The sequence below is a fragment of the Gymnodraco acuticeps genome, unplaced genomic scaffold (genome assembly GCF_902827175.1).
Source record: "Gymnodraco acuticeps unplaced genomic scaffold, fGymAcu1.1, whole genome shotgun sequence".
NCBI lineage: Eukaryota > Metazoa > Chordata > Actinopteri > Perciformes > Bathydraconidae > Gymnodraco > Gymnodraco acuticeps.
In genome coordinates, this window is record NW_022989752.1 from 1,338,528 (window position 1) to 1,364,472 (window position 25,945).

The 25,945-nt window shown below is 39.1% G+C and overlaps 1 protein-coding gene across 1 annotated transcript in view; it reads right to left on the reverse strand.

Annotated features, from left to right (window-relative positions):
- Window positions 1–25,945, reverse strand: part of LOC117542954 (low-density lipoprotein receptor-related protein 8-like) — a 181,730-nt gene that overhangs the window by 75,467 nt on the left and 80,318 nt on the right. Inside the window, 1 exon segment of the mRNA XM_034210852.1 lies at window positions 22,366–22,488. Within this exon segment, the coding sequence (XP_034066743.1) occupies window positions 22,366–22,488 (123 nt within the window).

Consider the following 25,945-nt stretch of genomic DNA (forward strand, 5'->3'; position numbering starts at 1 on the left):
TCTCAGCTGCCAGTCATAGGCGTTACCCAAATTCACAATTAGCCGGCTTTTATATTGAACATATATGTAATGGCTTATTAAACTCCTGGGGCACAGAGACAAAAACGTGGCAGCTAGCAACCAGCTAACATGCTTGTTGCCAAGGCCTACAGCGGGAAACAGCTGAGGAACTGATGCTAGCCAAACCCCAGTGGAGCTGCTTGGTGGCGAGCAATAAGTGATGGTGGTTGGAGACGGCAGCTCCCAGGTTGGTGCATGCATAATCGAATGAGTGTGAAATAGGGCCAGCATGTAGGGTTAGTGAATGTATCCGGGATATATCAAGGTAAAGCAAAGAAATAAACACAATTGGCTCAATGACCAGGTCACACCTTTTGGCTTAACTTCCATTTCTCTGACATATTCAGGCATGAACATCTAATAGACTCAACACAGTGCCTTCTCATTCTGTAACCGACGCATTTATTTCACAGTTGCCCTGTGTTAGCAGTAATTTTCCTGTCAGCATGTGAAACTGATGGAACTATAATTTTAACATGGTAAATGGACTGTACTTATATAGCGCTTTATCCAGTCTTTTAAGACCCCTCAAAGCGCTTTACATACTACATGTCATTCACCCATTCACATCCATTCATACAGAGCAGTGTATCTTAGGACCTAACATTCACACACATTCACACACCGTTGGCCATGCCATGGGGAGCAACTCAGGGTTAAGACGACCGCACTCCCTCGCAGCCACAGTCGCCCGTGGTAAACAGGGAATATTCAATACCGTGCTCTCACACAAATGATTTTATGTTAAAAATTAGTACAATGACCTGACGATATGCAGTTAACTGAATTCTGCAAACCAGATTCACTAAACATATTTTATTTGAATAGCCCCAAGATCTTATGCGAATCCCACAATTAAAGTCAAGTGAACTGGCACACACTATTACATTGGCTACAAGCAAACATACAAATACTTATGTCATTGAGGATTTAATTATCCTATTGTGCACACTGAAAAAACTGAAAAGTTGACTTTAATTAAATGTATTATGTAAACAAATTTCAATTTCTGCCTTAATATTTTGAAATATGTGCAGCTGAATTGATATAGGCTTTGCTGGTCCTAGGGTGAGAAAACTCATTTAGCACATGGGGACGATGCAGTCTTTTAAGTCAAATGAGTCGACAACCAGGATTGGTACAGACCTTTGTCTATAGTATAGACTTGTTATTCCTCTCACATGGCCTGCCTAAGTGGCCATTATGAGCAGGGTATATAGGGGTGGACTGAGCAAGGCGCTGTATGCTAATGAACTTTTGATTAACTACCCTCTTAATTTCCCTTCACAAGGAGGGAGGGGATTGGAGCATTGAAGCGTGCCACCATGTCCACTCTCAAGACGTCTGCCTAGCATCAAAGCTTGCCTCCCAGGTGATTGATTCAGACGGCTCGTAGCCCCGGAGGCTAATGCTAAAGTAATGTATTAATCATGAGGTGTGTGTTTAAGGTTGGGAGGTAATACAAGTCATTCTTAAGTCACTGTCTGCCACAGTAAGACATCACGTCAAAAACAAAGGGACATGGGAGGAGCGTATGTGTTAATATGGCACATGTTGAATGTAAGCGTATGGATGATTCACCCTCTGCTGGCATAAAGCATTATAGTGCCATGAATCTAAAATGCTTGAAGGTACACTGAATTCCCCATGCCCTGACAGCACAGTGCTGATTGATGATGTACATGCTTTAATGTATTGTTATGCAAACACCCAAAAACCGTGTCTCATCACATTGGTGGAATATTATGAATGCCCAAATACTCTGCACTGCTGTGAATACAAATTGGCTCCACATTATGCTGTATTGGGCAATTACAACAAGATTATTGAATTGAATATGAATTTCAAAGTAATTTGTACTAAATTAACTCTATATTCAGTTCTTCTCTTTGCCTCAATCAGGGTTTCCCAAACATAGAGGTCCCAGGTCAAGATGTTCATTCCTATTCAGAGCCCAAAGTGACTTACATTTTTGTTTAGATAAGTAGACAACAAGTGTAAAATAAAAAGAGGGAATGTTATTTTGTTGTTAGGCTATGCACAACAATCGCTTCCCCTCCTTGCCTGTGTATTATAACATAGGCATCTCCAGTCTTTACACTTTTATATATGTGCATCTGTCTTCAGATATTTTTGGGGTTATAATTTTGTATATTAGTATATTATTGTTTTTCATTAAAAAACAAGCCTTCTTCACACTACTGATAAAGCACTATCAGTAGTGTAATTTTAATATCACTCAATACTCCACACACTTCAAAGTTAAATAGATTCAATATTTAAGGATACAAAAAAAAAAATGCAGGGTTAAAACTCTTATTTTTTTCCCTTCAGTAAAATCTAGTTGTAAGAATCATTACAGTACAAATCAACGTGGACATCATGAGTTTCACTAATGCCTCAAGATAATGAGTGTATTAATGTTTGTAGTGCAGTAAGAGAATGAGAATAGTGCACTTATGTCCTCCATGTGACACTTCATCAATTATTTCTAACAGTGGGTCCATAACAAGATGATCATCTGAAATAGCATACTTAAAGTTAAGTTTCAGCCATGAGGTTGCACCATAAATTGGGGAGTGGCTGCTTGAGGACAGTAGACTTTCATTGCTTGGCTACTTTGCAGGAATAGCAAGGCCAAGGCATCCCTCGAATCAATACCTTGGTATTCTGCTGAATTATCTAGTCTCCTACATGAGAGAAACAAGGCCTGGGCAAAGGCTAGGAAATCAGGCTCAGAGGTAGAATGGCTACACTTTAGGCAGCTAAGGAATAGCTTCACTTCACAAATAAAAAGTGCTAAGTCTAAGTATTATCTGTCAGTAACCACAAATAATCTGAATAATCCTGGAAAATGTTGGAAAGCCATAAAATCGATATCCACCGGTGATATCCGTAATGAGCTACCTCCGTGCATTACCACAGCATCTGCCACTATATCGGACAGGGCTACTATGTTAAATTGCTTTAATGAGCATTTTGTGTCCTGTGGTTCTCTATTTGATTCTGTCACTAACTCTGCTTCTGTGAACACCACAGTCTGTGACTCTGAAAAACGTGTGTTGGAAAACCCTTTTAGTTTTACTCCTTTTACTGTTGATGTTGTTCGTGAAGCTTTAACCAAGTTAGATCCTAAGAAACCGGCCGGTCCGGACAACGTAGAACCTTTCTTTTTAAAGATAGCTGCAGATTTTATTGCTCCACCTCTCACTACTCTTTTTAACCTCTCCCTCAGCACAAACACAATTCCAAAATTGTGGAAGTCAGTTTATGTCCTGCCTTTGCTAAAAGGAGGGGAGGCCACTTTATTAAATAATTATAGGCCCATCTCTAAATTATCAGTTCTGGCTAAGGTTCTTGAACGCCTAGTGAGTGAGCAGGTAAAGGTGTTTGTATGTACAAATGACATCCTGTCTAAACATCAGTCAGGCTTCAGAAAGCAACATAGCACCATCACTGCCACAATGAAAGTGGTGAATGATGTGGCGAGTGTATTAGATAATAAGCAGAATTGTGCAGCTCTATTTATTGACCTGTCCAAAGCGTTTGATACCGTCGATCATCGCATTTTGAAGCAGAGGCTGGTCAGTATTGGCATATCCAGCCATGCAGTGGGGTGGTTTGTGAACTACCTCTCTGAAAGGTCCCAATGTGTTCATTTTGATGGGCTGTGGTTAAACATTGCTAATGTTGTTCCTCAAGGTTCTGTTTTAGGTCCACTTTTATTCTCCATCTACATCAATAGTTTAGGTGAAAATGTCGATGGAGCAACCTTACATTTTTATGCGGACGATACCGTTATGTATTGTGCAGGTCCCTCCATTAAGGAGGCTGTTGTTAAATTACAGGCTGTTTTTAACATTATTCAGACTCAGCTCTCTGAACTAAAGCTTCTTTTAAATGTTGATAAAACCAAGGTAATGCTCTTTTCAAAAGCTAAAAAGACACCAGAGCCTGTTTTAGATATTGTAACTATGCAAGGAATAAAAATTGAAGTGGTTACCTTGGTATCTGGCTTGATGATTGTCTCACTTTTAAACTTCATGTCAATAACCTGCTTAAAAAGCTGAGGGTTAGGCTAGGTTTCTTCTACAGGAACAAGTCCTGTTTCTCACTTGAGGCCAGGAAAAGGCTAGTCACTGTGACCTTTTTACCTGTGCTGGACTATGGTGATTTGATTTATATGAATGCACCTGCCAATTGCCTGGTCAAGTTAGATGCTGCGTATCACAGTGCACTGAGATTTGTGACAAACTGTAAAGCATTAACCCATCACTGTACCCTGTATGCAAGGGCTGGTTTGCTTTCACTAACTGTACGGAGGCTCAGTCACTGGTACATTTTTATATACAAAGCCATGTTAGGGAAACTTCCATCCTACGTCTGCTCCCTGATCTCACGGCGAATTGTAAGTGGCTACTACCTGAGATGGCATGCTGTGGTTTTATTAAATGTGCCAACTGCTAGGACTGTCTTAGGGAAGATGGCATTTAGATGCGCAGCTCCTCTGTCTTGGAATAGTCTGCAATTGAAATGGAAACTGAGCAATCTGGTGCCACTAAATGTTTTTAAAGCTCGGTTGGATGCTACTCAATTGGAAGCTGTTGGTACCTGTTTCTGTGGATAATTATGTAAATTGTAAATCCCTGTAATGATGCTGTATGATGTCCTTTTTATTGTTCTGTTTATGTTTTTATATTTCATGTGGAACCTACTTGAGCAGGTCTCCCTTGAAAAAGAGATCAACGATCTCAATGGGATACACCTGGATAAATAAAGGTTTGAAATGAAAAATACACAACTTGTCTGAGTCAGTTTGTTTTTATACGGACCATAAACATTTAATCCATTTTATTCAAGACAATTTATAATATATGCCAGGCAATTTACATTGACAAGCCTCAAACACGTTTTCCTGGATTAACCTGGATTCATGGACGATTAATGAGACAGAGAAAATAATAAAATATTCACAAAGGCGGATAAGAGGGAGGGAATAATGGAGGGCAAAAAAAGGAAACAGAGTGAGATGTAGGTTAGGCTCAGATATTGGTCACTGGATGGAGATTATTAGTGCAGGGACAGACTAGGACCAAGGTAATTGGATGAAGCTGCATAGCGAGAGACGCAGAGGTATTGGGTTGGAATCTGATCAAATTGGGGCTACTGATGACCTGAGGACATACGAACACACACACAGTGGAGTACAATCCTCATTTGTCCACTCACCTACTCATCTCTTAAACATTTATACAAACACACACACCAATGTGCTTTAATACACAACCAAAGGACACAAACATACAATTATGTGCATTATATCTCCACAGGTTACCCTGTTATCCATTCAGAGACTGGGTTTTAGTAGTATATTATTATTGTTCTGTTTGCAATTTCAGTGTTTGCAATTTCATTCAAATAAATCCAGGAAGATGAATTGTTAAACTCCTTCAGAACTTGCACTGCATGAATGAAATCCTTTTATTTTAGTTACTTAACCTTTATAAAGGAGAAGAGAAGACTTGAATAGACTAAAGAAAGGAGGCGGGGGAGCCTTAAGCTAACAGTGATCTTATCTGCATCAATGATTCATACAAGACCAAAGATGTATGGATCAGCCAATTATTCGGCTTGTAAAGGACTTTGCAAGTCTAACGGTTTGATCGGTTGCAGTGGCTCATATCCTCATGGTTACGCTCATTAACCTCGTTTCAAACAGTGGTCTTGTTTTCACAGGCTTGTTCAAATAAATTAAGAATTGTAATGGTTCTGGGAGTGTCGAACACTTACGGATATTCAACTCCATAGGGTTTAGACAATTTGAAATGCAGTTACCTTTAGTTTATTTATTTCCCTAACCTCTGGTCAGGCAACATGTTTAAAGAATACTTAGAGTAGTTAAAAAAAACAGTCTTTATCTCAAATGTTATAACATATTTCTTAATTGCATATTAGAACTGACATGATATGATTAATGTTCCTACAGAAAAATAGTCAACTATTTAAAAACCTGTTTAATTTGTTTACTAGCATTTGCAGTGACATTCTCTTGGTTTCAACTCCTCAGATGAGAGGATTTGTAGCTTTCTTTGTATTATATTGTTGGTAACTGATTATTTGTGGGTTTTGGTAGAAATAAAAGAAATGTTAAGATGTTACCTTGGGCTCTAAGAAGTTGTATGGGCATTGTTTTTATTATTATCTTCACAAAGGTTCTAAAAATACTGATCTTCCTCCTTGAAATGATTGCGTGTTTTTTACATGAGTTTGCCTCAGGGGGTTAGTGTGAGCTGTCAAGTAAAGAAAATTGATAAAACTACTTGATGGACCCACAGGACATGATGAACTGACTTCACAGGTCAATGACAATTGTTTCTTCTTATACATAGGGTCAACTCTCACATCACACGCAATGTGAAGGAAAATAATGTTTTTTCCAGCATTCTCACATCTTACTCACAATGACTTCATGCAAGTTATTTTGGAGATGGAATAAGTGTATGGGCACATGGGCATCATCAGTGTATGCATGAGTTAAGGTGAGTATGTGTTCTCGTGTGTATTTACTGTGTGGTTACAAATATTTGTGTATGCATGATGTAGAGTTATATTTGTATTTATTCATGTTAGCAAACTATGGATAAGCTTAAAATGGGAATAATTTGGGTAAAACTGTGAGCTGGATATGGGGCCTGTTGACATGTGTTTTTGAGGACAAAGGAAGATGGGAGAAGGTGAGAGCATGTCCTGATTTGCATTCAACTTAGAACGAGCTACAGTGGTTGTGATATTAAGAGAGGTCCCTTGGGTTTCTCTGGTGGTTATCAATAGTAGCAGTTAAGTGAATACTGTTCAAACAATACCTGTGTTTGTGTTTTATATTGATTTCTCTGTTTTATCCTTTCATAAATGTAAGGACTACAAATGGCTATAAACATTCTGGGCTGGTTGGAGTAAACAGGGTTTTATTGCTCTGTGGGGGAGGTGTAGGTATGCAGGCCTTGAGACCTTTTGTTGTAAAGTGAGCCTGTTTGGTTTCCTGCTGGCCAGCGTTGCGTCTCCCAATGAGATGACCTGAAAAGATGACCAGCTGACCTAAACCCTAACCCCTCCTTCTTGCTCTGGTATATCTCCGGTGGATCCCTGGCGTTCGGCCTCTCTTCACATGCTGCCCCGAGCGAAAGGATCTCCGCAGCACGCGAACCAGGGCAGGAGTAAGCCGGCATTACTCTTTAAGCATTACAATATAACTGTAATATATCATGTTGTATTGTAATGATTGTATTGCATTGTCATATTGCCATTAAAGTAGATTATTGTTAACGGTTACTTTGTAGATATGGATTCCTTCCTGTATTATAACCAGCTGGATAGGGACGCGCGGAGATTTGAAAAGCGGATCAGATATCCCTTTTAATCTCTAACAAATGGTGACCCTGACGTCCAGATATAACGAAGCTGAGGAAGAATTCAGACGCTTTCAAACATCTCAGACAATCGGCAGGACTCTGCAACTCTGCAAATAAGGTACGCAGACGTTATGAAATTCGACTGTCTGTAATTGGATACGCTAAAACTTTAGGATTGTCTGTAGGCGTTTCACAGTGTTTTTTAAAGTTTAAATGGAATATACAATGCATATTTTACTATGTTAGGAAAGTTATATACAAAACGTAAACGTTGATCGACAGGTAGACGAAAGTCCTGCGTGACGTAAAATAGAGCAGTTTGACGCGGATTTGCAGGTAGTTTATTCCTGAGTGGCGTGGAGACGGTGCAGTTTTGTGGGTTGCGAGGTTTGACTCCTGCACGACAAAAACCTGGAAACACGATATTTAAGATCGGGTCGGCTTTTAAAACTGGGGTTAAATAACAGACCAATGCTGAAAGGTAAAAGCCAGAGCTCTGTTATATGTTAAATCGAGGGAGAGCGTTTCCCTTTGTCTGTAAACTTCTGCTGCTGCCATCTAGTGGCTGAAAGGGGGTATCACACCCTTGAAACTTCTGCTGCTGCCATCTAGTGGCTGAAAGGGGGTATCACACCCTTGAAACTTCTGCTGCTGCCATCTAGTGGCTGAAAGGGGGTATCACACCCTTGACATTTTTCGAGCTTAGAGTTTAATCATTACATTGCTGGCCGGTATTGAAGACGGGAAGCACGTTAATAGAAACAACGACAACGACAGCACCAGGAGATGAGTAAACTCAAGAATCTGTAGAGTGTAAATACATTGTGCAAAACACATTTTACACTCGAACTGTTTGCACATCATAGACAAGGAATTTAGACAATATAAATAAATGTTCAGAAAGAATACATAGGCCTACACTTGATTCAAATTTCATTACTGTGATCCGATTGGTGTGCTCTGCAGGTTTACTATTGTTCGAAGTAAGAGTGGGATTTAAAATGAGAGAAGATATGGAGATGTTCTTTCATAGTGTGTGGAATATGTGATGCTGGAAACATGTAAGTATTTCGGAGTTGTGTTGGGTAAATATGTAACAATGGATGAAAAAAATTTTGGAGTGAGTTTTTGTAATATCATTAGTAGACATTAATTATGTTGTTTAGATGGCATTTAACAACTAAGACAGATAGTATGATTAGAAAGAGACAGAGTGGAAAGGGTTGGATTTATTTAACATCAGTGGGCTAGACTTCAATAGGTAAGGTGTCCCGAGACCTGGACTCCCCCTCTGAGTTAGAAAGGCTTTGATCCCGACCCTCCAAGCGAACAAAAGACCTAACCCCACAGGAGACTCCTCCTTCTCCATCGTACAGACAGAGAACCAGAGCTGTACCAACAACAACAACGAGACTACATCAAGACTGCAGCCAGAACTATCTCCACCTGTGGCATCCAGAACCAAACAGCATGCTGACATACAGAGAGATACTCTCATCAGCCCCTCAGACAGGACATGAGAGCAGAATCCGCCCTCCATAAAAACAGCAGAGAGACTGTAAAGGAGGAGTGCAACAACAGTGGCATGATGGGGCTGCAGATGTGACTGGGCCAATGGCTGCCTAAAAAGTTACAGCGGATGGATTCAACAGCTGATGGACTGAAGAGAAGACAGAATCAGAGGAGTTGGCATGGTCGATTAGAAGTGAGGAGGCCGGGGTCACGGCTTGAGAAAACCAGGGGAGGAGAAAAGGAGAACGGGAATGAGTGAGTTACACATAAACACACTTATTCACAAAACGCACATTAAAATACCTTGAATTAACTTCATAAATACGTAAAGACAGAAAGATTTATTAATCAATTGGTAAATTACAAATATCAGTAAAGAGGAAACTATTAAAGTAAAATGAGAATCATCCTAAAACACACTGACAGAGTAGAACCATATTCTTCAATATTTTCAATTTTTTAACAAATCATTCTTTAAGACATTTTTATTCACGTGTGAATAAAGTAGTGATCTCATTGGTTACAATATTGATCACCATTAAAAGGATAGTTTTAGGAACCACTCTATAAGACAAATCTTTATTTGTATTAATAATGTTAAAGAGGGAGCTGGTGCCAAGCCACATATACAATTCCAATCTAAAGTGTTGATTTCACCATTGTGGCATAGTTATTACCATAGGTTTAAATCCTTGATAAAGGAGGGAGTAATTGTTGCATGTTCGGACACCCAAGGTTCCACACACTGCTAAAGAGTTTTTCATTGTTTTTTAAGTAGACCAGAATAATAATGAGCTATGAAATGCAGAGCGACACAGATCCTAGTAATGTTTTGACTCAAGATAATAGTTATTGTAGACAAGTTTCTGAAATAGATCATTAGACATTTTAATACTAATTAGGTGTAAATGGATTGCAGTAGTAGTAGTACTCTAAGGAAGTGAGTTTTGTACCAAGTTTCAGGAAAAGTGGGAGGCAGAAGTCCCAATGAAAAGTGAGAATCATCTTGAAAATCATAGTTGAAATCGTGACATATCTTTGTAGACAAAGGATACTGGCCTATGCTGAAATGTCAAAGTCTCTGCAGAGCACGACACATGGCCAAAAAAGACGGAGACCAACTGACCTTTGACCCTGACCGACAGTGTAACTTGACAAGGCACTGTGGATGACTGACTCTGGGGTGAACCTGACCAAACTTGACATGACAACCAGACAGTGTGAGTGTGAATGTATGCCGGCATGTGATCAGTGTAACTGCATGATTCTAAAACAATAACTAACCAAGCATGTTTTTGGACTAACATATTATTTTGGAGCTCCAAGGGAAACGAGAGGTTTCCTAAAAATTCCACAAAAAGGGGAAACCGCACATGTGATATTTTCCTCTCACATGAGTTGGCGGTTTGCAAATATAAAACTAAAATCTGAAGATTCTGTTTCTTTTAGGCCTGAAGGACGGAGAGGAACACTTCTTTTCACTGAAGTGTTCACTGTGGAAATAATGATAATGATGTCAAATTTAAAATAATGTTCTTATGTCCCTAACCAATTACCTGACAGTTTTTGTTCCCCTCCCATTACAGGGTTTTGTTACACATGATTTCATGTGTAAAAGGGGGGAGTGAGTATAATGTATAAAGGTTAACATGGCTGTAAAATTCACAATTTAAATGTTTCTTTTAAGGATTGACAGAAACCTTCCGCCCCAACCCAGATGTTCAAACTGAGCATTGAATGTAATTAACCTGCTCCATATCTGGGGATAAGATACTGTTTGATGAATGTTGAGATGTTTCTAAATATTGATTTGAATTATAACAGGTAACAAATAAGCAGTGGCCAAGGGGCTACTGTGAAACCGAAGAAGTTGACCTGTGATAATGAAACAATTTTGTAATATTTTAACAGACATTAGAGTAACTGAGGTTTGAAATGTAGAAAGAACATATTACAGTTAAAGCTAAAACATAGTAATGTATTGAGACAGAATTTAATTTAGACAACATCATGTAACTAGCCTGGTAAAGAAGTAAAAGCCATATACTTTATTGTTTAGGTCATTATGGGGATATACATTTCATCTAAATTTATAATAGAAAGACATTTGATGACAGTTTGTTGGAATTCTGTATTCATTTTTTCAGCGTGATAATATCTAAGCACTGACAGGTAGAAGCAGTATCACCAGGAAATCATTCACTTTGTTAGTATCGTGATTTTGGTTGTTTTTGAATCCATAACATTAGTGTGTTTCTTTACCAGAAACATTAGCAGTTCATATTATATTTGGATTTTAAATAGGATTTCATTTAAAAATAAACACGGATGCTTGTCAGAAATTCAGAGCTATTGAAATATGTTATTTAGTTTACCTAAAGATGTTGAGGTTCTTATTTAGTTGGCACAATCCAAGTATTAAGATTCTGAAGCTGCACTGGCAGATAGGAGGTCTACAATTAATTTGGAAAACCTGTTCACAGACGGCTGTTGTTTCAAGACACCCCACCAACAGGCTCCAAGTGGGTCAAAACAGCTGAGCGTAGGCTTGAGGGAGTTGTATCAGATTTCTCCACACAGGTTGCTGGCGCCAAAAGGGGGACCCGAGAAGCACGAGGCCGACAGCAGAGTTCGTCTGGCTGAAAGTCATCAGGACAAAGTGGCTCAACCCCAGGCTCTCCGACCCCGACCGAGTGACCCAGCGGACCTCTTATGCCGTCTGCCTGGGAGAAAAGGGGGACAGCTCGTACCACGGGAGCCAGTGTGTGGCGGGGAAACCACCTACTAGGACCAGGGGACGACATCAGGACGGACGTGGCCCTGGCAGACGTGGACTACTCGGAAGCAGCAGACTGGAGGAGCAGGACCCTGGAGACATCTCTACAGCATCGACCCGGAAGCCGCCATCAGCGGGCCGGAGGACGAGGAGGAGGAAGACATCTCTCTAGCAGGCAGCCCAGAAGCTGCTGTCAGCGGATTGGGGGGACAAAGACACGGCAAGCCAGGACGGCACAGCAGAGGAGTCTACTTCGCTCTGATCAGTTCTACCCGTGAAGGGTAGAACTCCCCCTCCCTATTAGCTGTCCTTGTGGGCTATTCCTCCGAGGGGGGGGGGGGGGCTGATGATTCTAGCACTCAGCTACCCCCTCATGGTTCCTTCACTGCCAAGGAAAGTGGTGTTCTGTCTCCATGAAGGTTTCAAGTACTCTAAATACCAGCTTCGGATGGATTTACGGACACAGTAGAAAAGAATGACAGTGGGTATATTTCAAAATGCCTTGTCTAAGTTTATCTCTGGAGAAGGAGATAAAAAGGGGGATTTGTAGAGTTATATTTGTATTTATTCATGTTAGCAAACTATGGATAAGCTTAAAATGGGAATAATTTGGGTAAAACTGTGAGCTGGATATGGGGCCTGTTGACATGTGTTTTTGAGGACAAAGGAAGATGGGAGAAGGAGATTATTGTAAACGGTTACTTTGTAGATATGGATTCCTTCCTGTATTATAACCAGCTGGATAGGGACGCGCGGAGATTTGAAAAGCGGATCAGATATCCCTTTTAATCTCTAACAATGACTGCAGTGGTGTGTTGTTCATAAGCATGGGTGCATAATATATGTATGTGTGAATGCATGAGTGTGGCACTTTGCATATCCTTACACCGGAGACCATGAACTGAAGCATGATGATACATGGCCAGTAAATATGAGGTAGGCTTTTTGAGGGGGAAACTTCTGTGTAGCAATGCAGGAGGAGTCACCGACTCAAAAGGAGACATGGGGAGAGCTGGAGCTTTGATGTCAAACACTGATGGTTTATTTGGAGCTTCGGCCGGAGAATTCACAAAACAAGTCCAGAGTCTGATGATCTATCTATTCCCCAACACTTTTGAATGAGAGGGAGTTGGAAAAGACCAGAGAGTGGTTTACATTGTTTTAAATTAAGAAGGAAATGTGGCTATAGAATGTCATTGGACGCAATATTAATATGAAGCTGCATTCACATGACTGCAGATCTGCGCTGGAATTGCCTGGTTTCTAAGGAGAAAGTGGGTCCGGCCCGAATAGGCAGAAGCTATAGGGGATGACCAGCACAATACATAAGATTTGTGATAAAAAGTGTTGACTTCCATTCAATTTAATGGAAACTTTGGGTATGCTTTGGTCGGTCGACCCCTTGGCACTAAATGTAAACGATAACTTTTGACCACCTCTACTCTACTCAGCCCCCCCATCCCACCGCCTTGTCCTTCAGATGTAAAATCCAATTTATGGAAAGGGCAAATTTAGTTAATATTAGATTACATTTTAAATGAAGGTTAGTATTGATTAGTGGCTTTCATTGGAACACTGATCTCTTATTACTCTTGCCCTGATGTAGTGAGAGGGGGGAGTATGCTGGAAAAACGACATCAAAGTCAAGAGAAAGGACAGAAAAAAAGCAGGTGCAGATAAAAGGAAAGTAGTGTGAAGCGAATAAAACACAATAAAAGCCATGCAGCAGAGTAACATTACACACATAAACGCAGGGAGCTTGAGAAAACACCTAAAGAGAGTCAGAAAACCAACGTTCAATAACAGTTTTCAGATAGAAGATGGAAATTAAGATGCCATCAAATTATGAAGCATGTTTTATGAACATTTCCAAACTTTTGGAAATTAAATATTAATCAGTGAGAATTCAATAATTAGTCTCCTGATCTATGAGTACCTTGTGGAGTTTCATAAAGCTACTGTCAAGACAAATAACATCGGCTGTGGCATGGATGCTAACCTAACAATACTGTGGCTAATTGCACCAATGAAGTACCAATTTATTTTTAAATCTTTCCTTCTAGTTTTCTAATGTGGAGGCATTTAAAAGTGAAATGTTAAAGAAACAACAGAAGCAAGTACAGACATTTAGCGATAATGTAGAAAAATGCAGTTATTTTAAGCCTTCCCTTGTGTTTTCTTTCCAGATGGAGCAATTCCTTATTAATCTTATTTCATAAAAATAAAAGCTTTATTTTCGTTATTGCCACTAATTTGCAGATTAGTGCACAAACGTACCCCTAGGGAGTCAGTTTATATGACTAAGATTTGAGTTAATGCCCTCTCTCCCACTTATACCCTCTCTCCGTGTCACTGTCTCTCTCAGGCTGTGTGAGGATGAAGAAGGCTTGTTAAATGTGGAACCATTAGCACAGTCTAGACTGTGGCTCTGTCAGTGCCAAAGGGGGAAGAAATACAGCGTGACACCAGCGCTCTCATAGGAAATTGCCATTTTCTTACAACAGGCCCCTCTTAACGGTTGTTTAGTAGACGACACATTGGGCATTAAAACTACCGCCAGTGGCTATAGTGCCACATCTCAACTAATGATTGCATGAGAGGGAGGCAGACACTAGGAAGGAGAGGGAGAGAGGGAGTTTGGGATGCACAGAGTAGGGCACACTCAGAGATGATATCCTCTGTGGCAGTTTATTCAAAGGCTGGGTCAGGTCCGAAGACTGTATCCGGTCACATACTGTAGGCAGGGTGAAATATAAAACAGGCAGGCAAATTATGTGAAGAGCATATTTCTGACTGAACAGGCTTCTGAATGGACTATTATTCTTTACTGGCTGTAAAGATGCCTTTAAAAGTCATTGCCCTGTAAGTTGAGCTCAGTTAAATTGCACGCTTTAGCAAGTTTAGTATCCTCCAAAACATCAGAATGTTGATTAATTCTGGCAAAACAATTTCCTGCGCTATTGATTTTAGTCACAGTGAAATGTGGAAACCCACAGAGAATGTCTGAAAACAATAACTCTACAGCCTGTCTGCATGTCTCTATGGGTATTATAAAATAAACAACTTCTACACAAATAATATTTTTATAGGCTCTATTATATTATATCAAATGTGAAAAGGCAAAGAATAACTGACTGCTTTATTGTCACTGAACTGCCTTCTGACCATAGACTGTATATATAAAGCTTCAGTCTCCTGAGAGAGACAAGGAAGATAACTGAAATTGTAACGAAGAAAGAGTTGTATTTTTTGAGCCCGACTAATTAAGATGGCAAAGAAAGAGATGAAAACATAATTGCCATCAAGCATGACCATACAGTAGCAAAAGCAATCCCATCAGGCAGTTCAAGCTCTACAAGACACCCCCTGAGAGCAAAAACATATTGACCACCAATCAATCTCAACCAGCCAAGATCAAGGGTCAGGAATTGAACGGAAGAATGGAATTGACAAAAGAAATCACAAGGTGGCTGCTGCTGCTGCTGCGTAGGTTTGTTTTCCTGTTTGATTGCCATGTACACTACAGTGTAAACACAATAAAGCAAGATTGATGTAAACAGCTCTTCCAGCCACACACGACCACAACACTAGGGTTAGAAATGTTCATATCATTTGTTTATGAAATATACTGTATCACTTAAACTATTGGTTTCCTCTGTGCTGCTTCTAGTTAGACCCATAATGACCACTTGCAGGCTGTGATAAATAACGGTTTAAGTGTTCTCATATATTTGGTGTGTCTCCCAGGACTTCCTCTCTGTGTCATAACTGCAGAATGGCCATTATGTGGCAGCTAAAACACAATGTGTCTTTGAATGTCTGGGGTATTTCTTATCGAGCATGTTGTGGTTAAGATAGGTGGCTATTCTGGATCTTCCTTAAGGGATCAATACACTTTACCTTATTACTGACATAAATCAAGGTAAAGACGTTTGTGGTTAATGAGATGCCACAAGATAGCAAGATAAGCAGAACAATGCACATGAGGCAAACAAAGAAATGGGCTTACAATATGACTCTTACTAAGAACTGGGATGTTTTTCAGCATTTCATATCATAAAAGCAGATTTGTTATCTTACAATGCTCAACTGTGTGCGACATGAGATTAGTTCATGTTATCAAACTGATCATTTGTGTTGGTCTTTCCCCCCTTTATGTTTTCACAATGAGTATAGCGTTTGTGTATGAAATATGCCTGTGGGAACATGAAATGATAACACATTTGAACTGTATGTTATGTATATTAAACATCCTCCAAATTATACAAAGCTTTAGCTTGATGAGCTTTCTCTCTCTATTTAACATTTTGAAGCATTTGGACAAGCTTGTGATTTTGACACCAGAGACTGCAGTTTGAAATCCTGTTTCAGTCAATGTTGGGGTCTTTTAACCTTGACCACAATCTCTAAGTGTAACCAGAGAAATACTGAAATATATTTTTGACCTTAACAAAACATCTCAAGGTCGACTCATTCCTATTACTGGAACTTTCAACAATATCCCACATTTGTCACAATATCAAGAATATACTCAAATGCTTAACACAGTAGCCAACAAAGACTTATTGCCCACTTGGATGACTTCAAATGGCATTGATCCCACTCCATCTGCTGATAAGGAATATTAGATATTTTGCAAAGGTCCCAAAAATATAGAGAGTGTAATATTTAAATGATTTGTCAAACTTAACCTAGCATAAATATATTAGCTAGTTTTCTCTTCTGCATTGCTTTAATTACCATATGAAACTGAAGTCAGCAGGGATTTGAATATGAAATCTATAAATCAAAGCAAAACTAAGTGGGAGAGACCTTGTTCTGTGATGAGAGGCTCTGCTTTGACATGTTATGACTTTAGATGAATGGTTGTCATCACAAGGAATTAAATATGTAGTAATAAACAAAGCAACCACCACAGGATGTCAATAATTGCAGCATCCCTTGAATAGTATACCTAACGGTTCCCTTTCTCGAATTAAAGCATGACAGATACGTGCGTGCGACTTAAAGTGTGAAACCATTTTAAGACATGAAGAAGATAAAAAAGTATCTCAGAGCCTATTTAGTTTGGTGATGCTCACACAGTCTGCTACATTTAAAAATATGTCTCTCAGTGGTTGGGCGGGTAACTCACAACAAGAACTGACAATCAAAAGGAAAAACACTTTTTGAACTTTCCAACCCTAACCACCCACTGATTGTATTCACCATTTACACTGACTGACACGGAGTGCTGCAAGCAGAGAAACTGTTATGCCTCATTTGATCATTTTGACAGTTTAAATCAAATTATACAATGGATAAAAAGAAAGTGAAGGATTGCAACTATGAAGTGTGTGTGTGTGTGTGTGTGTGTGTGTGTGTGTGTGTGTGTGTGTGTGTGTGTGTGTGTGTGTGTGTGTGTGTGTGTGTGTGTGTGTGTGTGTGTGTGTGTGTGTGTGGTTCTTAGTTGTATATTGAGGTCAATGAAACTCAGCTCAGGGCAACAGAGTCTTTCCATTAAAAGAACATGTAGCAAAAGACTAAAGACAAATTAAACTGCTTCCGAAACTAAAGTTGAAGATCAGACTGACCTTATATTGCACCCCCCACCCCCAAACACACACTATTCATAATAAAGGTATAAAAGGTAATAAAGTATTACTACACGTGTCTCTTTGATGGCCGGGTCACTGGCTTTCTATCTTTTTAGATGACTGAATAAGAGACACAGGTAAAGGCAGATAGACAGACACACACACCCACACACCCACACACACACACACACACACACACACACACACACACACACACACACACACACACACACACACACACACACACACACACACACACACACACACACACACACACACACACACACACACACACACACACACACACACACACACACACACACACACACTGGGGTGGGTGGGGCACCTGGGAAATGACGCCTGATGCTGCTACTGCCTCAAGCATGAAATTGAAACCATCCGACAATGCAACTCAATGGATCCTTCCCGTTCATATTCCAAAACAATTAACTAGCACAACCTCCTGCCTCCATGCTATAATCCGCTGACCTGACTATTGTCTCGGCAAAATGGACAAGGAAAAGACCACCCCAGTGGACGGAAACAGGTGGAACTGATGACAGCAAGGAAAGAGAGCGTTGAAAGGGATTTGCAAGTTTCAACTTTCGTTGTCAAAACACGGCTCGCTTCACAGTAGTGTGACTTTCAAATGTTGCATATTGTCATATTGGCCGTCTTACCATAAAACAATTGCTTATTATTAACACCCCAAGCTTCTTCCTATATTAAAACATTCATGAGGCTCTATAATACATACGTTGCAATACCTGTTTGACTAAAACATACCAAGACAAGTAGCAGTTTTTAATATTTTGGCCCCCTTTTATTGCTTTAATTACCATACGGAAAAAAAAAATGTTAGTAATGATTCGATATGAGCTCCATAAATCGAGGCTACACAAAGTGGGAGAGGAGTCTTGCTGTGATGAGACGCTCTGCTTTGACAGTTTGTCTTCAGATGAATGGCTTTCATCAGATGGAATTAAATAAGCAGAAAAGTCTGCAGTTTTAATGCTCTATGGTGTTTGGTGAGTTGGTAAAGAAATCTGATCAGACGATATGTAAAAACTCCTAAGTCATTAAGACGTAGAGCTATTTTTACAACATTTAAACATGAATTTGACTCTGCTTACACTAATACAATATGTTTTTAATAAGGTAATGACTACAGGGCTCTTCACTGCATAAATGGACATCTGACTGGTTTCATATCATAAAAGAAGAAGGGTTTTATCTTTGTCTTTCCCTCCATTATGTTTTCCAATGAGTTGGAAGGCTTCTCTGTACAACCTTGAAACATGAGTATACTTGTTATGATGAGATTTCTTACACTGATGATACAAGACTTTTGTGTTATGAATATAAAAAATCCTCCAAATCAAACAAAGCTTAAGCGCTTTTTTCTCTCTATATTTAACATTTTGAAGCATCACTTGGGACTGCTGGGATATTGTCATATGTTGGTCGAATATGTGGCTCGGTGTTCAATAACCTTTATCTACACAGATACGCTCGGGTGACTAGAAGAGCGCTTTTGAATCCCTGGAGTGTAGATTTGCAGCAGCAGAGCCAAAAGAGAGATGGAGTTTAAACAACGCCTGAGTGTCGAGGCAGCTCCTCTAATCAGCGCTGATTGTCAACTGCCGGATCTCTCCGATGCCACTCAGAGTAAATGGATGCCGACTTTATAATGTTTAGAACCCAGAAAATCTGAGCTTTTGATGTCTGGCACATGGATTATGAACATGGGCATACACAGCATAGCGCATTATGTCAATTCAGTTGACGTGTAGAAACACACAGATGACCCGATGAAAGTCCATAATGACTCTATTTTTTGGTCTTGAGCGTCAGGTACAATTCCCTAAATTAGTAACAAGCACAGGATTCATTAAGATCTGGATGTGAATTGTCTATGAGAGTAAAACAAACCTTTTTTTGTGATCAACAGTACAAAAACATGCAAAGTTTATCTCATAGTGAATTAGAAATAGTAATGTGTTTATTGTGCACCTGTTAGTGTGGGTATGTTGTGTAAATGGACGGTTATCTCACACAATTTGGAACCAAAAAAGGCAATTTACACATTATCCAAGCTTTAAGTTGTTTTTCTTTTGTGGCTATTTCAAGTTTGACTAAATGAATCAGATAAACCACATGAAATCCAAAAATGTGGATTGTTTGTTTATTTGTGCTGTCTGCACTTCTGATCTGTGCAGAACAGTGTGTTCAGACATGCACATGCTTCCGTGCATCACCTGATTGAGTATTTCCCCCAGAATCCCCTCTAGGCCCAGTTTAATTTTCAGATGTGTAATTACAGACAACTGCTGAGGATCCTGTGTATCTCTGTGTGTGTGTGTGTGTTTGTGGTTTTAGAGGCATCATTGGAGGTCCATAGTTAATCAGCAGTCTACTAGAGGTTTTAGGGATCAGCCCATTGATTGCCTCCCAGGGAAATCAATTCAACCAAAGGCATTAATTCAACTGAATTCAGTTTAAAAAGTGGAGGACATACAGCAGGGGAGACCAGGAGGAGGGAGAACAGGATGTGAGAGATGTTCAACAGAGGGTGAAAGGACATGGCAAGGGTCCGAAACATAGTCATTGCATGGTTGTATCTATATGGGATTATAGGCTGACATGTGACACTGTGCTCCATTATCAAAACACCAAAACTGGGAATATCTCTTGGAAGAGGCTTGTTGGAGAGTCGAAGGTATGCTCAGGCTTACTAAAGCTGAACTGGAAGCTTGTTGTATCCCAAACAACTTACTACTATACTATATTTTGGATTGGTAAACCATCCGTGAACAATGACTTGGTAGAGCTTTGTTAGCAATCTGAGATTTATTTTCAAAATTGTAACATTTATATAGGTAATTACCACTTAAATATATATGTTTTGGACTCAATTGATTGGATTATTAATAGAGCTGAAACAATTACTCAATGAAAAAGTATGTTTAGTCCATTTAAATGTTCTTTTTTATTAAACTCTAATCTGAGTTTTGTATTGACAAAAAAGTACATTATAAGAAATCAATAAAACTTGTAGTAAATAAATGGATCATTTTATAACATGTACTTTTAAGACTACAGATAACAATTTATCGAATAATTTTTTTCCATGTGGCTTAACTTTGCCAATTTTCATCTAGTCTATACTATTTTCTATGAAAAGCATGCACACATTCTGCTGCATGCCAACAACCATATGCAGCTTTGAGGATCAATGTGGCAGAGAAAGTCAGAGGACTCACAGCATCCGACCTTGATTAGATATAATGACACTTAACCACAAGTCCACTAATCTGATGAAATGACTTACAGATTCACCATGTGATGAATACTTAATACAAGCATCGACCATAGACACACTTACGCAGATGCACACTCATACCCTTTATAGATATGTACATCTCTACGCCACACTCACAAGTTCTTGACCTATCAAAATCTGACTTATTACTTTGAGAATTTTCAAAGGGCTCTTTGATCACCTCTTCGAAAATCATCTTAATAGAAACTGTAAAAATTAGCTGGCCTGTAGATACAGCAATATGGAAAGTTCCGTGATAAAACAGAAGGGGAAAGACTGACCTCTACAACAGTTCTGCTCTGTTCTGTGACTTATCTTGGAGGAAACACTGGTTAGATGGGACATTCATCCCTGTGAAATGACACTACATTTGACTTTATCTCTGGATTCTTCTCCTGCCTCAGGAGCCGACTGGATTCAAAAGTGATGATTGCTTGTGATTTTCACAAAGCACCATTCAACTTGACTGATTACTAATGAAAGGCTTTTAAACTCTGCAAGAGACCTGGTCAAAGCCACTACAGAACAATGTTGGTGTTATGACACAATACAGCTCTTCTACTAGTGTGAGGCAGGGTTTTACAACTCTGGACAGTCACCATGTTATTCAAATGTTTAAAGTAGGCGCTATATTACCTGGATTGCATCACTGGATAAACCAGATTTGTTGTTGTCAATGGCGGAATTTGCCAACACAGATGTCTGAATGAGAAGTCTTTGTTTAGTCAATCTACGCAAGGTTTCTTAATCTTACTTAAGTCTTTAGTCCTAAGAATTTACAATGATTTAACAAAGCAACAGGACATTGCATTGATTTAAACACATTTTTTTAGAGCATAGTTTTTTAAGCTTCCCTGTCTAAAATCCAGAAAAAAATCATCAATTTATAAAACTCACCAAATCCTCTATCAAAACCATCAGCATCTCCTTAACCCAAATTTGAGTCAAAACAATGCATACAGCGGACATTTTATACATTTATTTCTCAAGTATTTTCTCACTCAGTTCATATTTTTCGAAGCCACAGAAGACTCAAGTTTTTGGTGTCTTATCTAAACCCTGTTTACCATGAAGTTGAAGCTTGAATATACAAAGTTCAAAGTCAAGTTTAGGATCTCAGGAGAGCTTTTGTGAAAAGACCTGTGTCAGTATAATAATGTAACTGCTTCGTCACATCTTTTGAACAAGTAAAAAAACGTCATGCACTTTGAAATTACAGATTTAATATACAGGAAGTATATTCCTAAGGGAATCAGTAATGAATAATAATATCTAAACCTTCCTTTTGCGAGCCAGCTCTTCTTCGAAAAAAAAGCAAACATCTTGCCCACTAACCTGCCCGATGAGGCCTTGAGTGTAGTGTAGCCAACAAAAAATAAAGCAACTGAAAGCAATTTTCTGAGGCATTGTGCAAAAAGAGAAGGTTGGCACAGTGGCTAGAGAAGAGAAAAGTTGGAACACTGAGACTGAGCAACCTTGGGAGTATTTTATGCTCAAGGAAATGTGTGAGTGCGTGCAAGTGTTTGTGCTAAAACACACAAGACGGACAAGTTACATCATGCTGGTGTGTGACACGGTTTTAGAAACGTGTGTATTGTTGAAGACTTTCATTCACAACACTCATACAAACACACATAATAACTGGTAATACATTCTAGACTAGTCCAATGTGTGAAAGTTGGTTTGTATTTGAGTTTGTAAACTACTTACTGCAGATTGCATCAGCCTCGTCTGAACCGTCTGCACACTCTGGTTCTCCGTCACAGCGCCACCTAGCAGGGACGCACTGTCCATTCTTACAGGCAAAGTCTGTGGTCGCACATGTCTTCTTTGCTGTGGAGACAAAAGATAACAAAATACATTACTCTATGATAAAAGAAACAACAAATTATTTGAAACACCGAAATTGTCTGAATCCCGTACACAAGCTAGACACACTGACAAGTGAAGACAATGTGTTCAATAACTAAGCAGTGAGGAAACATGTCAAAAAGTTTGATAATCCACTTAACAAGTCAACAAGGCCAAGCAATTAAAACTTAACTTCAAGTCAAGAGTAATTCCACCAACCAAGTTCAAACCAATTTTGCAGTCCTACTTTGCTTTACCCATCAGCGTGTTCAAGTGCAACTTGTAACAGGAGACATGAGGGAATAAGAGGTGTTTCATTAGCCAGCCTTTGTTAGTCCGAGACACATAAGTGGATCAGAGTTGTTAACTCAGACGAGACTTTGCATGTATCTTAGCCAGACTGAGCCACCTACTTAAGGGCATGAGGGTCTATGACATTTAAAAAAAAGATGAAAACGTTTCAGGTTTCCTGCTAAATCCAATCTGATGTTTGAAATGTTTTAATAAAATGAGGATCGGACCTGTAGGTTAGATCAATCAGAAGTAATTAAATGTATTTGTGAAATAAGATATGTGTGGGTATAGCAACATATTATATTTGACAACTGGGAAAACATTTATAGAATTATCTGATGAGGTAATCCATCTGGAGCTTGCAGAGTGATGCTCTGTTGAGTTTTAAATCTGAGCAGTTTGCACTGTATGAGCAGTGTATTGACAGCTTTAGTAGTGTGCACGATTGTGTTGGATATAGGGTGCAGTGACTAAGCATGTCATGTGATCAGAGCAGCACCCCTCTAGTGGCCTGCCTGAACTGGCTCAGAGGTTTTGCTCCATTCGATCCACATTCAGGGTCAGACCCAGTCTTTGATGAACCAGCTCTGGTTTTGTAAAGCAGCTTCCCTGATAGCCTTTGAACTCCGAAGGTTTTGTGCAGTCCCTTACTCCAAGCAAGGAGAAAATTGAATCACTTGAGTCTGTCACGGGTAGAGGCAAAACAAATATTTCTGTTTGACAGCAAGAGCCACTGAACAAGAGAAAGCACTCGCCTGCCGTGTTAGTAATTCTTCGCCATGATGAAATATACTTTACAATGAAGGGTCTGACAAGTGGAAAAACAGTGTGTGTGTGTGTGTGTGTGTGTGTGTGTGTGTGTGTGTGTGTGTGTGTGTGTGTGTGTGTGTGTGTGTGTGTGTGTGTGTGTGTGTGTGTGTGTGTGTGTGTGTGTGTGTGTAATTATTGAGTGTGTGTATCTGCAATTGTTCCATTTTCTTTCATATGAACCCTACATTTCAACTAGCTGGAAATGTATTTTGCTAGAGCGTGGGGCTAAAGCAGTGTAATGCATTATGGGGGATGATACTTATTGTATGATATTGTCCCTACTAAATCTCACTATCATCAAATTACCTATCGTTTACTGCAGTGTAAAATTCATTTCTTAAAAGGAAGAATAACAAACCTAAATAAAACCAAGAGAAAGACGAGGTAGCCTCAATCAGGTTATTTGAACAGAGATAACAGCCAAATTATTTTCTTCTTAATATTTGAAATGGTAAACAGGGGAAGTTACCTAGATAGTTGACCTATTCAACAACAACAACAAAAATACACACTACCGATTTTATCCCCAAAACACAACATACTTATTTAACTAAACCCTCTCTCTCTACTTTTTTGAAAAACAATGAAAAACATTTTAAGTTAATCAACAAATATCTATCCTTTATGAATTTTCCATTTCTTACTCTGAAGGCTCCTTAGTAACTAGAAGATAGTAAGGAGTTATTTAATGAAAGACATTTCTGTTTAAAGTCACCCATAATTATTAGTACCAGGTTGAAACTTCTACAACATAATTGGTCAATGACAACCTGAGAAGCAAATTGGTGTAAAATGATTTTCAATAAAAAAAGAAATTAAACCGATGCTCTACTTTTTCAAGAATTTAGCAGGACAGTTTTAGGTCATTGATTTAAACCGCTGAAATACACAAGGAATTGGTCCCATATATATAACTGTATATTATATAAAGTCAAATTCCACTTAGCAAAGGGAAAGCTAACCAGCTTATTATCTTGTTGTTTATAGTCTCAGATGTCCTGGTGTGAGGTAAAAGGCAGTGTTATGACTGATGGCTCAAGTGGGAGCAATAATAATGAGGTACACGCTCGAAAAACTGACATCTCAGCTTCCATGGGGAACAATGGATCATGTATACCTAAATTAATTTAAATGGGGGTCTATGTATGGGGGTTTGAAGAGAAGATAGAGACAAAAAGCCATTCAGCAGTGCAGAGTATTGAAAAAAAGAAAAGTTGGGTGTTAAATACATGAGAGGGATGAAATTGAAGAAGGTGTAGGCCTAGAATAAATGAAAAGTGTGTCCCTAGGGATCAAGAGAAGCCAGAGCCAAAGAGAAAAGTAAATAGAAAAAGGGAGAAAACAGGGAATAGGTGTACATAAACAAAAGACAGGGGGGCAAGGCTGTTAAGGGGGGTCTAGTGTAATGGCATCTGTCTTCACAAAGGTTTGATAAATCATTTTCCTTCCTACCAGCATGTTAGCATAAATCCCATTTCTTCCTGTCCAACCTCCCTGTTTTCTTTGTATATCATTCCCTCCCATCTCTGCCTTAAACCTGATAACAAAGCCAGCTGTTGCCACACACAGAGCATACAATGGGCTGTATACATGAAAATACTACTGTAGATCATAAAAAAGGTGATATCAGACACCCACAAATAATAGTTGTCCCTATCATATTTCCTAGTAGTTATCATACAGTACCACTCCCTGAAGTCAGCTTGTTTAATTTAGTTGGGGGTGCAAAGTAGTGCAGGTGAGGGGCCAGCTTCCAACATGTCACACTCAGGAGGATTAATTAACATGCAAAAGCCAGCAAACTAAGCCTATCAATTTCTTACAACGCTTTCCATAACTCCATTTTTCTTATCTTGAGGACAAAAGGGAAAATAATACAATTCACCTTGGTCCCTTCTTATTCTGGGGGCCAGAGGCATTGAGTAACAGCATTTCCTCCTGTGAGAAAATCAAATATGCTTTTAATTAACCTTACTCCAACCCATTTTCAATAGTGGCACATGGGCAAAGATAAAAAACAGAACAATGTGAGAAACCACTTCAGCAATATAGAGTTACTGTAAAACAGGTTTTGTAGAATGTCACAAGTGTTCTTTTTTTAATTATATGTTGATAATAAATAGAAACATTTATATCATTATGTCATATGTTCAGTATTAAGACTTAACTTTTAAAATGTCATCCCTAAAATAAGTAAAGGATGTTAGTGTTTCAATAAAGCACATTATGAAAAGCTATAATCATCCATCTTGAAAACTGAAAATTACATTTATGAGAGCGTATAGTGATTACTTTTATGCCAGGGTATTTTCCCACAGACGGGTAAAATACAGTA